Raw genomic sequence first — 18,539 nt, forward strand, 5'->3', positions numbered from 1 at the left:
TCATTTTATATTCCCTTCTTCTTTTTCTTTTCTTTTTTATTTTGCCCTTCCCCTCTACCTTAATTGTCCTAATTTTTATTCTTTTACAGTCTAGCTTCTTTTAGCTTACTGTTAATTTTTTTTTCTTTCCAGCTCAAGAAAGTGAAGGCAGAGGAAAGTTATCATAGTACTACCTGATTGTGTTACTTTTTATAGGACCTCTGATCTTTTAGTCTCTGTAAACCAGATTCCTTTCCAGAGCGCTGTCTAGTTTATTAACAAAGGAAAAAACCTATATCTTCAGTGGTAGTCCTAGTTGGCTCAGTCTTGCTTCAGTTTGCATTTAGTTTTTCTTAGATTTTGTTTTATCAGAATGTAAAGCTCTCAGTCAAATAATGAAATTCTTCTTATATGGGCTATACGCATATGAGATAAACTGTAGGCTCTATCAATTTTTTTGTGAGATTGGCCTAGCATCTTGCATAAAGGGGTAAGCTTAAAGTAAGGATTGGGCCTTCCTAATATACTGACAGTGAACACAGGTGCCATGACAAAGACTACATTCATTTATTGTGTCCTGGAGAATAACTATAAAGTCTCGCGGCTCACAGAGGTGTTGATGGCTCTTTGGAAACATGTGGACTCATTACAGTTGATTGCTAATTAATTTTCCTTCCATGTGGCATGTTTAATCAGCTCTGAGAGAGACCGAACTCTGCAGGTGGAACTGGAAGGGGCCCAGGTGTTACGCAGTCGGCTAGAAGAAGTTCTCGGAAGAAGCCTGGAACGCTTAAGCAGGCTGGAAACCCTGGCTGCCATTGGAGGTGGGGAACTGGAAAGTGTGCGAGTTCATCACAAGCATGCCTTCTGAGCTCTGGCGGGTGACACTGCAGCCCAGGATGGAAAACCTTGTTTGCACTAACCAGAGAGAGCCTTGTCTGACTTTGGCAGAGTTAACTGCTGACTTACTAATGATAGAACTGGTACAAGTAGTGTCAACTACAAAGTGAAACTCACTTTAGACTATCTGCTTTTTACTGTACATTACTGTACATAACTCTTTCTAAGTTGAACTGCAGAGGCTGCAAAGTGAATTTGCACATTTTAAATCACTCAATTTTAGTTTCCCCACCCATACTCATTCCTTTCCTTAGCCTTTCCTTCTCATACTCTTATCCTGTCTGTGGGGCAATAAAGTTCATTCCTCCCTTACTTTCACAATCCATTCCATATGTTCTGAATCATGTCACAATGCATGTGTGTGTATTATTTTTGTCATTCAGTCAACTCCTGCTCTTTGAATGAGAGCAGTTTTTTTTTTTTTTTTTTTAAATCAAATAATGGAAAAATTTCAAGAAGAGAGAGATTGAGAGTTTATAGGAAGACTTTGTAAAAATAGTATAATCCTTATTTGCAGGAGAGAAATCTTGTAAGAATAGACTGTAAGAATTGGGAGGGCCAGCAAAGAGCAGAGACAAAGACTTTTTAGGTGCTTATAATAAATTTTACCTCCAATATTATTTCAGAGTTGATTATTGAATGACATGGGTGAATCAGATTAGGTATAGATTAAATTTCATTTTGAAATTTTTCTCTCACCCTTTTAGGTTTATTTAAACCAAAGGCATGCTGTATTTAGTCAGAACATGACTTCAGGAGAGCTCCCAATCTTCCAGAGTCAGAATTCTCTATGTAGAAAGATAATTTCAAATGTAATATCCCCTTGAAAGTCAGTATTTCACCAAATAACTCATTATAGCCAGAGAGTGCAGTCTTCTATGAGACTTTGCTTATGTTGCTTGCCGACTTCCATTTTGTAGTGGTACTAGATAGAGTCCTATAGTTAGTGCTGACACATTTCTCCATATGGAAATAAGTAATCGGCTTCAGGCTTTGAACTGCTTGAATAATTTAGAAAGAGGTGTAGTCACAGATCTGTGTTCACAGGTTTTAGTCATAGTCTCGATGCTTTCTTGTGGCAACATGACAGGTATAAGGAAAAATGTACTGGAGATTATATTTCTGGTGTCTTAAATGTCAAAAGTATGAATAAAGTAACCAAGATTACTTTGGAGCTTTGTGAGTACAGGACCGTGAGGTTTCTTGTTTCTGCTGGATACAGATATCCTGGCTTGAAGCTGAGATTTCAGTTACTTTAAACATGGAATTTGGGAGACAGAGATCGAGGCTTTTTAGCATTGGAAATATGACTAAGTACCCTTTCTTAACCAGATGAGACACAATGACTTTTACTTTTCCTTCCATTTTTTACATGGCACTTTTATTTCTTTCACATTCATGTGTTGACACAGCTTGCATTGCATTCTAAATTCCATCCAGGTTTCTGTAACCTTAGCTGTCTGTACCTGTAACAGATAGAACATCAAGTAAAAGCTAAGTGGACAGGGAAGAAAATGTTCTACTGGAGAAACACTCTAGAATCTTCTGATTAAGTAGTTTGTAAAAGATTGATAACTACAAGCCTTCCTGTTAATGGATATACCATTCCAGTCTTACTGGCCTTTGCGGTAAGGAGGAGTCATTTAAGGAGAGAGAGACGGAAACAGACCCATCCGATTTTCTCTGTTGTACAATTCTAAGAGACCCTTTCCTGCACAAAACATTTTTTAACTTTCCAGAAATCACAAGGAGGGTAATCCAGCTATAAAAATGCCTGCTCATCAAAGATTGGTCTACTGTGTCATTATAAAAGGGCATTTAGGAAATGTCTTCCCTTAAATTTCCTAATAGACCAAGAAAGCTTTCTAAATCTCTGGTTAAGATTTAGCCATGGGTGACTCTTGGGTGCTAATGGCTCATAGTGATTACAATAATTTATGATAATAACCACTTCCATCAACCTCCAACAAGAGTAGGAATATCCTTAGATATCTTGAACTATTATTATTAAGTGTTAGAAATATTAATGTAGTCTGATGAATAATAAGAAATCCAACTTCCAATAGAAAAATTATCAAAATGGATTAGAAAAAAATTGAATTCTGATCCTGATTTGAACCCTGAAAAGAGAAACTGATGTGTGCTTTTGTTATTTGCATCAATACCATAGTTGATGTTAAAACTTAGGAAACAGAAAAAATTAAGTGGTTTAGTGGCACAGGATAAGTTAGGAGTTTGACTTTGGTACCACAGATGTGGCTAAAATCTGTACTAACCCTTCTGATCTTGATAGCTGGAATGGAGTTTCAAAGTAGTGCTACCTGAAGAGGGCTTCCTAGTCTAACAATTTTGCATGATATTTTGGCATCTGATCAGAGAACACAACTCTGATGGCCCACAGATATATGATGCTGTAACTGGACAACACCATTCATGTAATCGTATTTGGCTTGATAATAATGTGATTTCATTCTCTTTAGGGGTACAGACCCTTTCTCTTACTAGATTAGTCTATGCTTACTAAGAATTTTTAAACATGACAATAACTTTAGATAAAGAATCCTGTACTTATGGAACCTTATGTATGAACTGAAAGAAAGTCAATGAATTAAATCTTCCCTCAGGCCATGCTTAATTGGAAGCATGAACTTCAACTGAGAAAAATCCATATTGATAAATGCTGGTTTTTCTCACAAATCTTCAAATAATGGCATGTGTGTAGAGTAATGGTTGTAAGAGGTCAGGGTAGTTGAAAACTATGGTTTGCAGAACTATAGAGTTGCAAAGGACCTCCAGGAGGATTTATTTAATGAATGAAATGGAAGTCTTTATGATAAATATTTCCCTTAAATGCTTTTTTTTTTTTTTTACTATAAATTTAAAGTGTATTGAAATCTGATAATTGTTAGTGCCTAGTATAGAAAGAATTATGAGGATGTTACAGGACAGGGCGTTGTTTCATTCTGTTATACATAGGGCTTCTATGAGTCAGAGCTGACTTGACGGTACCTAACAACAATGACAACAATGTAAGTCAGCATTTTTCTGATGTCCTCTTTTTTAGTATTTAGTCAAGTACTAACATTTCAAAAAGGCCTAATTGGGCTATTTTAATATGTTAGCCTTTATTTCACTTTGAGAGGGTATACCTTTACCCTGTCTTTGCACTCTCCTGTGCTGCCTGCATACCTACTTTTCTTCATTCACTTGTGGACAGAAGCAATATTTTTAGTATCTTCTTCTTAAGAGAAGTAAATTTTCCCTTGTTCATATTTCAAAAATATTTTTTAATTACATTATATATAGTAAGACATCTATTAAGGATCTAGAATCTTAACATGTATAGGATGTCAGAGCCTCACCAGAAGAAGTGGTCCCTGGATGGCTCTTTAGTATCTTCCACTTGTGTAGTTTATAAGTAAGTGACCTCTGTGAAAGATATATATAAAAGACCTCTTCATTCCATATCTGGACCATGAGAAGTTTGGTGTATAGCTTCAAAAGAGTGCAGGATAATTGATCTTGGTTCTTTCTGCTTCTGTCTTCCAGTTGGATCTGGAGTTTTTAGATCAGGGATTGGAGGAACAGATCAGATTTTACTGAAAATTTATTTTTCCTTTGAGGATTGAAGATGGACCTACTTAAAGTCACTTTCCTTTGGACTGCTGCTGGCCTTAGAACAATCTTTAAAACCTTTGTTTCTCTTGAACCTGGTATTACAAAACCTCAGTTCCACTGTTAGGATAAGTCATTGATTTCTGATGTTATAGTCCTTTTATTTGACATCCCTCAGAAAACTGAAGTTGCCTCTTTAACTAGGGTCTCAGTTCTGCATCCAGTGTTGTACAGGGAAATGTGACAAACTTCCTATGAGTTGAGGAAGAAATATTAGTAACTCACTCACAGTCCATCTTACATCTTGCCTTTCTAAAAATTCTACTAGTCAAAGAATGAAATTAACTTTCTTTTTCAGATATCAGCATCCTGTGAAATGCAAGCACATATTTTCTCTTATTTCTTTAAAAGTTCAGAAAGCTTTTCTTCTCCTTTTGCTAGTACTAATTTTATATAGACATTTATATGGTAGGAAGAACAGCTAGGAATACCGAGCTTGTTTCAAGCAGCCTGATTTAAAACAAAGCAACAACAAAATAAGGAATAAGTCAGTAGGACAACACATTGGCCATGTTTCTGCAGTTACTAGTTTGAGTCTTAATTCATTTTGGAATATGAATTTAAGTCATCCTCTCACTAGCCATTTGCAAAAACAACTGTGTTGAAACTTTTCATTATGTTATAGAGAATAAACATACTGTTCTTAAGTAGTCTTAGTATTGCAGAAGGTAAGTCTTTAGCTTCTTTCCATATAATCACATACACCTAGATAAGTTTCCCAAAGGAAAAAAAAAAAATTAACATCATAATTTGTTTCCAACAAAACATGAAAAATGAAAACGAAAGATAGAGTTATACAGCTGACGATTCTAATTTTACATCAGATTTCAAGTAAGAATAGACTGATAATCTAATCATTCCCATTTTACTTTGTTTTTTGTTTAAAGTCAAATTTCAAAACGAAAACTTCCTGTCATACTATTTCCTCTTGTTAAAGCGGTGAGAGGATAAAATAGGAAGTTCAGCAGCATCAGAAAAAGTTTGGTCTAAAGTAATAGGAAGAGTAGTGTTAGGTACAATGAACCGAATAAGCTTTTCTGTTGACTTTAGGAACTCGTAATTGTCTAGAAAATGCTTGTAATGTGCTTTCAGTATATAACATGCTTATGCATTGCTTTCTTTTGCAATTATCAAATTCATTGGTCTCAAGTGTTCAACCTCTCTCAATCTGTAAACTTTAAAGATATGTGTATATACAAGTGTATTTTATAACTCATGAATTGCTATCTGTTTCAGTGAAGAATTTCTGTTTCAGTTTGATAATAAAAGCAGTTTTACCTGCTTTTAATACTCACAAATTTGATCTTGGGGCCGTTGAGAAAAATTAAAGTGATTCGTAATAGTTTCATATGAAGAAAGAAGTGACCTATTAAATGATCCATCAACTGGCCATTAGATTATTTCCAGGATGATCTCCCACAAAAATAAGCTGTATGTTTTTATCTGGAAGTTCATTTCCTCTTGGAACTGTGCTGTGTTAAACTGTGTTAACAATTTGTGCTGAAATAGAGAGTGTACTTTTTTCTATATAATTATTAGAATTTCAGCTGCTCCAGTTGAGAGACTAAATTGTCTTACTGATCCAATAAAAGTATCGAAGGCCAACAGTAACTATTTGGTTTCATTTTTATGAGAAAAGAAGTAGAGAAAGTGCATCTCTCTCTCTCTTTTTTTTTTCTTATAGGATAATCAGTCTATTGATCTTTGTACTAAAATTCCAAGTCAAGTAAGTTGCTATGGAATGAGTAAATGGCTTTGTATTAATTTAACTAAAGAAAGAACAAGGAAGAAACTTACAGTTTTGTTCTCCCGAGGATGCAAGATGAAAAAAATAATATTAAGCTTTCCTCAGAAGTATGAAATGGGATACCTTGGTAACCCTTCCTTGCTCCTGAAGGAAAGTAGTAGACAGCAGGCTAGAGATTTGTGGAACCAATTATTGTGGTAGGTGGTGGTATCTCAGTAAATGTTCCTAGAACAGCCTGCTTTTTGTGTTCTTCTATGATAAAAGACCTTGAGGAGGAAGAATTCTTTGAGTGAAAAATACAACATTACAGAATAGATAAAGTAGTCAAATCGTCTGGTTTTCCCAGGACAGTCCTAATTTATATCTATTCTGGTCAGCCTAAGAATAGGGGACTCTGTAGTGTTATTGAATACTTATCCTTTTGAAAAGTGAAAACTCTTCACTTTGCTGTGGAGTTTTCATACACCTAAAAGTTTTCTAGATTATAATTTGGTCTTTCTGGCCATTGAAAGCAGCTGCTTTCTGAATAATGTACAAGCTAGAAGTCCCTTTAAGTCACTTAACAGATATTGCCATTTAAAGACAAAGACCGTGAAGGGTTTGATTGCAGACTTCAATTTCCTCATCTGACTACTTCTGTTCCAAGATCAGAATCTGTCTAATTAATTTTCTTTCCAGGCAAAGCTTATGGAAGACTATAGGAAATCATAGATGCCGTATGGTCTAGAAAGGAATGAACAAGATTTCAGGGTTTGGTAGATCTTTTTTCTTTGATTTTCTCAAATAGTATCATAATATTAAAGTCAGCACTAGTTCATAAAAGATGAAAACATGAGAATTCTTTTAATAAGCACCTGGCAGACAGCGTGCCTGAGAGTGAAAGTGACATGGGCCCAAGAGGACTGGCACCGAACCTTGTACTGAAGGAAGCAACAGTTGGGCACTTGGCACAATAAACGTGGTCATGCTGCAGTTTTAGCTCTTTGAGACCCTTGTGAAAATTCATAAAATATGACACCTGCTACATAATGAGTAGGGAGCTCTAGTGGTGTAGTGGTTAATGTGTTCATCTGCTAACCAGAAGGTCAGCAGTTCAAACCCGCTAGCCACTCAGCAGGAGAAAGATGAGACAGTCTGCTTCTGTGAAAATTATAGCCTTGGAAACCCTGTGAGACAGTCCTACTCTGTCCTACAGGGTCACTTTCAGTTGGAATCGACTCCTTGGTAGTGGGTATATTTTAAGTACCAGTATGGGGAAATATTACTCCTTTTCTGTTGATCTCATTTAAATAGGCCTAAAGAGCAATAATCATTATAGAGTAGAATTTGGGAAAGAGGTTTTGACTCCTCACCCAGTTTGGGCTCATTACTTGAGCATTAAAATAAAACTTTGTATCATTAATTTCACTGTAAGGCTTATTCATACATGGTAGAGTTTTATGGCAGTTAACAATTTAATGAGGAATCCTGTTTGTAAAGCACCTATGCAAAAGAGTCCATCCCACTTTACTGGCGACAACTGTATGCTTTTTCAGCTGTGAAGAGAGAGAAAAGAGTATTATTTCAAACCTCCTGATAAGGGAAACAGATATTGAGAAGTGAAGAAGTACAGATAGATCAACCAAGATCAAGTGTAAATCTTGCTTTTGCTAACTACATTTAGGCCTTCAGCTTTTTGCAGCCTTCAGACTTTAAGCTTATGGACCCCCTCAGTTTACCAACAACAATAACAATAATAAAACAAGAATAATACTGGGTAACATTTATTGAGCATACACTGTGTGCCAAGCACTGTTCGAAGCACGTCAAAAGCAGCAAACCCTTTAAAGTTCACAATAGCTGTATGGAGTGGATATTAGTATTAACCACAATAAATGAGGATACCATGTTACAAAAAGATTGTGACTTGCCTAAAGTCAGAGCAATTGATAGAAGCAGAATTCACACCCAGACCATGTGGCTCCAGATTTGATGTTCTTAATCATCATGCCATCCTCAGTTTAAAAAGCTCCACAAAAATAGATTTTTCTTTCTTTGCCTCAGTGATAAGGAGAATACCTCATATTTGCATAATGCTTAAATTTTCACCCAAGGGTTTTATACTTTTATGTGTTAGAAGATTGTTTTAGTTCTGTCTACTCTGTAGAATCAGACATATGATAGGAAATAATTTTTAAAATCTGACTAAGGGTCATTTTGGTATTAATTCTTTTTTGTCCAGTTTGGAGCCTAGAGACTTGCAAGGGCCACAAGTTGTGAATTAACACTGAAGTGTCAAATAAAAGTTTGTAATAAAATTATCAATCTAACATACAACAACATAATCATAGCATAATTAAGTGAATAGTCAATGAACAGATTCTTACCTTCAGAGAATCTAAAGGTAGCAGATCATTTTATTTCATATTTTATAAAAAATAAGCAGAAGATTTTAGAATTTATATCCTGAAGAATATAAACTCGCAGATATCTTTAAATTAGAAATTTAAAGTATTCCAAATTACTTCTAGAAAAAAGTATTTTGCTGCCCTCATAAAAGCTTAGAAAAGGGAATGCCCCACAAAAGTAGTTCTTTTATTGTTATTTATGAGAATATTGAAAAGGTAGCAACAGAAAGGAGATGTCCAATATAGACTTTTATTTAGGACCTTGTGTGGGTTCACTTACTCCTGTGTTTCCTGCAAAAATTTTCAGCTTCTCCTTCTCAAATAAATACACAAAAAGTCTTCCCTCAGAATCTAAGTCGATTGATAAAGGACTGAGCAACCTGTAAAGCTGCCGTAAAGGAAGGACAGCTGGCCGTGAGCTAGCTAAAAACAAAGAGAAACCCTGTGTAGAGTGTTGGGATGAGATGGACATTTTTGCTTTGTCTCCATCTAATGCCTCATCAAGTCAAAACCATGGCATCCTGCCCTTGAGTAAAGTAAAGGGAGAGCTTTACGTAGGCATGCAGATGCATCATCCATCAGGAAGACCAGCAAAGGTAAGTGGAGGGCAGGAAGTGTTAGAGAAAACCCTTTAAAACCAGTGCGAGTCACCCTGTCTAATCTGTGTATACGATATTCCTGAAACCGAGTACAGGAATCTTCTTGAGATGTGGGCCAGCATGGCTACACAACCCACCAAGAATGGTATGAGGATGAGGAAATGACCTCACAAAGCTGAACTTTCTTCAGCCAAAGATCATTCTCTATCCCCAAACTCAAAAAGGAGGCAATCTAAAAAGTCTATTAATCAGTCACTGAGTAGGACAATTCATTCTCTTGGCTGGAATAAAAAGAAAAGATGCTGATCCCTACTCTTGTATAGGGACAGATTTTCCAAAAGTACCTGTAGTATTTTATAGATGTCCTCAAGTGAATTGGCATCCTGATTCAGTAAGTTTTCAAAGCAACCAAAGCTCAGGGGGTTTGTTCACTCACCTCCATGCCACTGGGATTCTGACTGAGATGGTTATGGGTCTGTGGTCTGAAAGAGCACTGGAAATCCCTATTGTATGCTGTCTGCCATGGACCCTTAAGGATGCTGACTGACAGAGGTGTCTCCTTGTGGGCAGGGCTTTTGTTAAACTGGGTCCTACCCTTGTCCAAAATTAACACAACATTCATAGTGAGGATCGGGGGCCAGTTGTAAGGTTAAGCTATTAGGACAGCATGCTCCTGTCTTTCAGCAGTTTGATGAGATCAGGCTGGACAAATGGAAATATTCAGGATGGACTTTCAGATACCTAGGAGTGTAGGTAGAAACCACCCCTGTTCACCTTATCTACAGAAGGTGGTGAATGCTAAATACTCAAGCCTTCCATCCATGCATGTCTGACCTCAGGAGCAGGTTCTCTGGTTTTGGAAGAAAAAGCAAATATAAAGATCTGTGATTTATCATCAGAAGGGACAATGAGTGCCCCCGTCTGAGAGACTAGCTCCTGACTTCTTGTGTGGCTGTTGTCAGTCACTAGCTGTGTAACCTTGGACAAGTCACATAATCTCTTGGAAGCCCAGGTTACTTAGCTGTCAGGAGAAGAACTTTAACAGGTTGGTTACTGAGGTCAAGGTCAGAAATACGTCTTGAGATTCTTTAACTTAGGCACATTTTGTAAGACACAAGGAGGGCACAGAAGATATTCTTTGGTGTTCAAATGAATTAACCATTATGAATTCCTACACTTTCAGAAGAAATCAGCAGTGTGAGACTGATCTAAAACTACAAGGACAGTGTTCTCAGAGATATGGAGAGAGAGAAATGCCCTAGATTTGTGCTTTCCCATACAGTAGCCACTAGCTGCCTGTGGCTTTTTGAACTTAAGTTCCATTTAATTTTAAAATTCCAATCCTCAGTCACTTTGTACACAGTTCAAGAGCTCAGTAACTGTATGTGACTAGTGTCTACCGTATTGGGCAGCTCAGATGTAGAACATTGCCACCATTGCAGAATGCTCCATTGGTCAGCACTTCCTTAAACTTTTGCCAAACTGCAGATTCTTGTCCCTTAGGGCAGAGTGTAAATATTTGTGCTCCTAGGGTGACTGAATCTAGCTTTTGGGAGTAAAGGATGGATTAAGTCCCATATGACAAAGCAGTGTGAGAAGTCCTTCAGGCAAAGGTGGTTGGCTTTGAATAAAAGATCGGGAGAGACAGGGAGGAGGGGAAGTCAGAGTAAGGAATTAGGACACACCTGGATTGTTCCGTGTCTTGGGTCTTGACTAACTGGACCAGAACTTCCATTGGACTGAGGGGCCCCAGAGGAGAGTTTCTCAAAAAGATCATCACCCCATCGCACAACTAATCTTCAAAATTAGAAAGGATGAGAACAGCAGGGTTAGGCTTATCTTCAGGAAACCAGTGACCCTCTTATCACTCACTCGTGGGGAGAAGAGTAGTACTCATCCTTTACCCATGTTACAGAAGAGAAGGTTGACATTACCTAGGCAGTCAGTGGTGATGGTGGGAAATTATTGAGACTTTCTGGAAGTAGGTGAAGGGGTAACCGCTCTATCCTGACAGTCAACTCCTTAGGCAGTTATCTGTGCAATAAAAGTCAGCTAATGGGCAATCTATTTCCATAGTGATACTGCCTCGGAAACGCTAGGAGGGGTCGCTATGAGTCGGATCCAACTGGACGGCACATAACAACAACACAACAACAATGTTTTAAGACTCAGGCTTAGGTGTTAGTAAGCCAAGATCAGGGAAAAGGCTTTGCCACAGATTTTGCACATTCTATGGGCTCTGCCTTCCCTGTTGGCCCTGCTGGCTGGAGGACAATGCACACGGGGACAGGAAGAAATCAGAAGTGGGTGGCAAAAAGAGTGTAATTTTAGCTCTTGTCTGGAAGCCATCTGTGAATGAAGTCACCTTTCTCTTCTGGACTTACTTCCAGGTGCAGCCGCAGGGGACGACACTGAGGATGCGAGCACTGAGTTCACTGACAGTATTGAGGAGGAGGCTGCACACAACAGCCACCAGCAAGTAAGTCAGTGTCAGATCCTGGGGCTCGCAGGGCGGAAGATGCACAGCCCTTCTGGGGTCTGATGGTCTTCTGCAGCCCTTGTGGACCTAGAGTGAAAGATAAAAAACAAAAACCAAATTAACCACTTCCCAGTTTTTTCTCTTGACCTCCCTAAACTTCCCAGTGCCTTCTTAACCCCCTCCTTTTTCCATTTTCCTCTCTGATCCATCCTTTTCTCTTTATTCGGCTGTCTCTCTTACTGTTTGCCCCTGCCCTCTCTTACCCTCCTTATCCCCTATTTACCCTCTGTAACTATAGCATGAAAAGAATTTTTACTTACAACAAGACAATGGACACTTCCCCTCTTGGGTTTTTGTAATTGAAACTTACCACACAAGACAGGGAGTCATCAAAGGGCTGCCGGGGGAGATGGCAGGCCGAGGACCTGCTTGGGGAGAGAGCATTTTGATAAACTACAAGAAGATCTGATTCTTTACAGCACAGGACTCTTTTTCTCAGTGAAATCTCATAATACGAAAGAAAACTTTGTTGTGCAATCTGACAACTTATCTTGACAACTTGATCACCAGCAGATGGTGCTGCAAGAGCAAACCCCTGTCAAACCTCAGACCTTGGCACCCAAGTCTGAAACACTGTTCCCACCCATCATCGGTGAAAGTAACAAGCATGCTCTCAAGCCCATGACTGAATGTACTGGACCTCACAGCTTAAGCCACCGATAGTGAGCCCACAGCACTCACTGGAAATCCTGAGTGTCTCCATCTTTCCCAGTGACTTTTAGCAAGCACATCTTCTAGATGGACCATGCCTGGGAGTCTCTGAGTTGTTAAGGAGAAAGTGGATCACTGATATCTATCTTTCTGCAGAAGCAGTTGGGCCTTTCCAATGATAGCTTCCTTAAAAACTGTAGGGAAAACAAGGGGCTGCCTTTTCTTCTCCTGCATAAGAAAAGAAGACGACATCTAATAAACCAATGTGACAAGCCTGAGGGAACAGTCCCCAAATCTCACAGGGTTAGCACAGTCTTTGGCTCTTGAGGACATAACTAGTTGTCGGGGTTATCTCATATCCTTAGCAGAATCTCTTTACCTTCTACCAAGATTCCCTTTTTGTTGTAGCCATTAGGATCCTTCCCGTCTACCATGAGTTCCTCCTGCATGACCTCTGCTTCTCCTTTTGCTTGCACTGCTTCTGAGTCTTGCTAACTAACTCGTTAACTCTGTACACTGCTGTGTCTCTGGACAAATCTCTCCAAACTTCATTCCGTGACTTTATGGAGGACCTTGGGTGAGAGAGACCTGCAGGATGAATGAATGTCTACTCTAAGAGCTAGATTGGGATGTCAGCTGGTCATTGGCAGTTATTACTACTATGGGACAGGATAAACTTCCGAATAAATGATCAGGAGACACTAGTATGAGGAGAACCAGATTGTTAGCATGGTCTAACCTATTCCTGATGGTGTGAGTCCTTTGCTCTAATTCTAATTTGTAGGCAAATTGGGTCCTAAAGTCATTTCTTCTTCAACATTCTTTTCTATAGCCTAGCATGGAAAAAATTACTAGACCTCGTTTTGAGAAGGTCAGTCTAAACCTGGAATAAATGTTTACTTTGGGCACTTTTAGTTCCTTCAAAATGCCTGTCACATTACTTGGCATAGGAGATACTTAGTATATTTTGAGTTAACAAACATTTGGATCAGCCTTTGACTCATGATACACAAAGTGTGTGTATATATATATATATATATATATATATATATATATATATATATGCCTTTTGGATGAAGAATCTCTTGGGTAAGCAATCATTTTTACTTTCCATCACCTCTCCTTGAAAATCAACCTTTGGATAGAAGGAACCTTGGTGTGTGATATCAGTGTAAACCTACTTCAACTCTTTGGGAGTTTGAGAGTTTTGTTTACATGCCGCTGATTAAATAAAGATTCCTTTTTCATAACTCTTTCGTGTCTAGATTCTCAAAATTTTGTTTGCTTGTTTCCAGGGAAATGGTCCCTTAATATTAGGCCCTGAATGCCTCCTTGTCATGACCTTGGAAAAAGAACTCTATTCTTGACAAGTTCCTTATCCATCTCAAGCATATCCACATTACTGCTAACAAACACATTCAACTCTGCGTTTCTTACAAGGCAAGAACCACATTTTAGCCAAAATAAGTTGCTTCCTCCTCAGTTTTGCATTCACTAACCCCAGGAAGTCTCAGTCTGGTCTTGATAATGATTTCCCTCAGGAAATCTCCTGAATAATTCCATTCTCAAACAGATGTAAGATCAATAACAAATCCTAGGAAATTTCTGTGAAATAAATGAGTAATCAACCAAGTCCATTGCATTTCTCCATTTGATCTTTTGCAATGGAGGAAAATTAATCAAGAATTAAATACAAACGAGAAAAAAGTCAGTAGACTAAGTAGGGTGCACGTGAGAAAAGGTCATTTTTAATGTCCTGAGGGCAATCTGAGAACTGACTTATATTGTGAGAGATTTGAAGCAACAGTGCAAAAACAAAACCAAAAAAAAAAAAAAAACCAAAAAAAACTAAACTCACTGCTGTAGAGTGGGACCTGACTCATAGCGACCCCTCCTTGGGATTCCGGGGCAGTATCGCTACAGAAGTAGATTGCCCAACCTTCCTTCCAAGGAGTGCCTGGTGGGATTGAACTGCCTTAGGCACTACACCACCAGAGTTCCTAGAAACAAAACAATTGTATTCAAATAGTAGATCAGATCTGGACATAGACCCCTGTGGGGCAAATGGAAACCCAACAGACATGGAACATGAAACATGAGACATGGAACAGACTATGAAAAAAATAGAACAAGTGAAATGAGGGAGAGATAATTAACAATAGACCTAAAGGAGTCACATTACCATCACACACAGTGAATAACATGTTAAAAGACCCACTGCCACAGAGTCAATTCCCACTCAGTGAAGACCTGGGATTTTCTTTTAGGAAAGAAGAGATATACTTGCTTTTCATAGATGATAAAAAAAATTAATAAAAAGACTAGGTCCCGAGTTACTTTCCATGCATTTACATTTTAATTTTTTGGCTTTTTCACACTTTTTATATGTACCATTCAATGACATTATGTTCAACATGTTGGGCAGCCATCACCACTGTTTCCAGCTTTTTCCATCACCCTCAACAGAAGCTCAGTGCCCCTGAGTATTTTAATTTCTAAAGATTAGTTAGCCAAAATAAGCCCCCTTTGAGATGGAAAAATGAAAACACAAATCAGCCTGGGCATAAAACCCCAGATCTCTGTTTTCTTATTTTAATGTGGCAAAGTAGACGAGGTAGACCTTAAGGTTTCTTCTGGTATGAACATCTTATAGGTTTAAATAATTTTTTTTTTTTAAGATTAAGAAACTGGATATATTTAAACCAGTAGAACAAGATAACATATATCCAGGAGCTATTTTAGAAGTGGGTCTATAACCCACTGTGGTTGAGTTAATTCCAACTCATGACATCGCCATGTATTCAGACTTGAAATTGGTTATTATTATTGTTATTATTTTAAGGCTTAGAAAAGTATAAATGTTCCCAAGTTTAAAACTGATGTCAATGTTATTTTAATTAGTTGGAAAGATTTCATATAGAAGGGTAATACATAGTTTAAATGAGTAGTAGGGTTTACCCAGTCCCCTTTTATTTTGTCACAAATGCTTGGTGGCACATACTAAAGTGACCACCAGCCTGGGTAAGCCTGGCAGCAGAGCCAGAGAGACACATGTTCCCAAGAGCCTCCCAAATCTCAGGTTCACAAATGCAGGTGGGATTGGAGGAACTGAGCAACATGTCTGATGATGTTTTTCTCCCCTGCCATGTACCAGGGAGCTCTGGTAGCATAGTGCCTAAGGCACTTGACTGCTAACCAGAAGGCTGGTGGTTCAAACCCACCAGCCACTCCTCAGAAGGAAGATGGGGCAATCTACTTCCGTAGTGATACTGCCTCGGAAACCCAAGGAGGGGTCATTATGAGTTGGGTCTGACTCGACAGCACATAACAACAACAACATGTATGCTTATCTTTTTTCAACCTCAACCCTGTGCTTCTAGACACTATTCCACGTAAATGCCATGAATCAACCCTGTCACAAACTGGTAGCCCATATATTACCATGTTCTGTTATGAGAATCAAAAGCAAAGGTCGATGGCCTGGTGCTAGCCCAAGCAGCGCTATCAGTCAGTGATCCATATAAACTGCTCTGGGCCCTATTTTGTTCAATATGTTGGTGACCTGAATGTAGGTATAAAGGATTGAATTAATTTTAAAAATTATCCCTAATTACATGGCCACTACATAATTTATAGGCGCTTTGGTGGTGTAGTGCCTAAGGCATTTGACTGCTAACCAGAAGGCTGGAGGTTCAAATTCCTCAGAAGGAAGGTTGGGCAATCTACTTCTGTAGTAATACTGCCTCGGAAACCCAAAGAAGCATTGTTATGAGTTGGATATGACTTGGCGGCAGTGAGTTTTTGTTTTTGTTTACATAGTGTATGGAGGTGCACATCAAGTATGTTGATGACTTTGGTAATTGGGACCTAATCCTGTATAAGTAAAATTAAATTGATAAGTGACAAGTACAAGTCACAATATTTGTAGAGAAAAAGATGGCCCACAGATAGCAATGGGTAGAGGTGGAAAACTGTGAGATCTACATTGACCTGAAGTTAAATCTAAAATACTTCCACTGAGAAGAAAAAGAAAGCAACATGACATTGCAATGTATTAAGAATAATGTTGGACAGACAGGCAAGAAAGTCTTCTACTAAAATAATTACATATACGCTGTTTTTGTTAGTTGCTGTTGAGTCACCTGCAACTCATGGCAACCATTAGCCCAACATAATGAAATATTGCCCTGGCCTGCACCAACTTCATGATCCTTGATATGTTTGAATCCATTGTTGTGGCTTAGTGCCAAAGGCACTTGACTGCTAACCAGAAGGCTGGCAGTTAAATCCACCAGCCACTCCTTGGAAGGAAGATTGGGCAATCTACTTCCATAGAGATACTGCCTCGGAAACCCAAGAAGGGGTCACTATGAGTAGGGATTGACTCAATGTCAGTGAGTTTGGTTTGGTTTGTTTTAACTGAAGGAAAGCACTCAAAGTACGAGTACTACATTAGACTTTATTCTATTATGATCCATAGAGTTTTCATTGGCGAGTTTTTGGAAGTAGATCACTAGGCTTTTCCTAGCCTGTCTCAATCTGGAAGCTCCACTGAAATGTGTCCAATCTGCTTCATGGCCACCAGGAAACCAGTTTGTATCTGGAATATGGTGGCATAGCTTCCAGCATCACAGGAACATGTAAGCCACCACAGTACAGATGGGGTGCTGAAGTTATGCACTTAGATTATCCTACTCAGGTTTTGGTTTCTATACTTTTAAAAGCACGAAGAGGGAGAACAAAACTGGAGAGAAGTGAAAAGAGAAGAACAAGAAAAGCTATGAATTAAAAAAAATTCTCATTTGAGGAAAAATAAAGACCTGCTTTAATGGAAACATTAAAGAGTAACTTCAAAATTATCCTCAAGAGAAGGAGAGGTGTTGGGAAATTGTTTCTGCCTTGTTTTCTTCTTAGACTTTTAGAGTTTGGCTGTCAGCGTTGGCACAACGGTAATAACCAAAAAGTACAATTTGCCACTAGCTGTGCTCCCCTCACTTCAACTTCTCAGTAATTGTAGGGTGTGATTCTCCTGCTCTCAAGGGAATAAAACATGCTTTGTTTCACCTGTAGCTTCAACCATATTGTAATTCTGGATAGAGTGCCCTGAGTCCTCTCTCTTAGTCATCTCTTTTAGGAGCCTGGGCTACAGGAGACCTTAGGCTTTGAGTTCTGGTATGTTGGGCTGGGGTCTTAGCAGTCAAGGACTCAAGTGTCGTGGAGCTGATGGAGCTTCCTGACTTGTGAAGAGACTCTCAGGGAATTTGGGCAATCTATTTCCATAGTGATACTGCCTCGGAAACCCAAGGAGGGGTCTCTGTGAGTCAGATCTGACTCTCGACGGCAGTAAGTTTTTTTTTTTTTTTTTTAGGAAGAGAAGAATCACAATGCCCATATACCCCAGTCCTTTTTAAACTCCATTTGTTTCCATGTTTATTTTAAAAATCTTTTTTATTGAGATATAATTCGCATATCATAAATTTAACCATTCAAAATGGTTTTTAGTACGCTCACAAGGTTGTACGATCATTATCACCATCTAATTCCAGAACATTTTCATTACCTCAGAAGGAAGCCCTGTACCCATTAGAAGTCACTCCCCTATCCCACCCACTCCCTAACTCCAGGCAAACACAAATTTACTTTCTCTTTCTCTGGATTTGTCTGTTCCGGACATTTTTTATAAATCGGACCATACAACATGTGGCCTTCAGTGCCTGACTTCTTTCACTTAGCATAATGTTTTCAGGGTTCATCCATGTTGGAACATGTTTCAGTACTTCATTTCTTTGTATGAATGAATTAATAATATTCCTTATATGGATATGCCACATTTTGTTTATCCATTCATCATTTAGTATACATTTGTTTCCACTTTTTGGCTATTAAATTATACTGCTATGAACCTACATGTACAAGTTTTTGTGTGAACACATATGTGTTCAATTCTCTTAGTTATATACGTACTTTAGGTATGTTGTTGTTGTTGTTGTTGTTATGTGCCGTCGAGTCGGCCCCGACTCATAGCGACCCCTCCTTGGGTTTCCGAGGCAGTATCACTACGG

General features: G+C 38.5%; 1 protein-coding gene across 1 annotated transcript in view; it reads left to right on the top strand.

Annotated features, from left to right (window-relative positions):
- The window catches only part of LOC103203440 (myomegalin-like), a 286,474-nt gene that overhangs the window by 230,047 nt on the left and 37,888 nt on the right, over positions 1-18,539 (top strand). The window contains exons 24-25 of the mRNA XM_042781979.1: positions 676-803; positions 11,678-11,766. Of these exons, the coding sequence (XP_042637913.1) occupies positions 676-803; positions 11,678-11,766 (217 nt within the window). The remainder of the gene's footprint in view (positions 1-675; positions 804-11,677; positions 11,767-18,539) is intronic.

This window comes from Orycteropus afer, unplaced genomic scaffold, assembly GCF_000298275.1.
Source record: "Orycteropus afer afer isolate SDZICR_OR568_19922 unplaced genomic scaffold, OryAfe1.0 scaffold00010, whole genome shotgun sequence".
Taxonomy (NCBI): Eukaryota; Metazoa; Chordata; class Mammalia; order Tubulidentata; family Orycteropodidae; genus Orycteropus; species Orycteropus afer.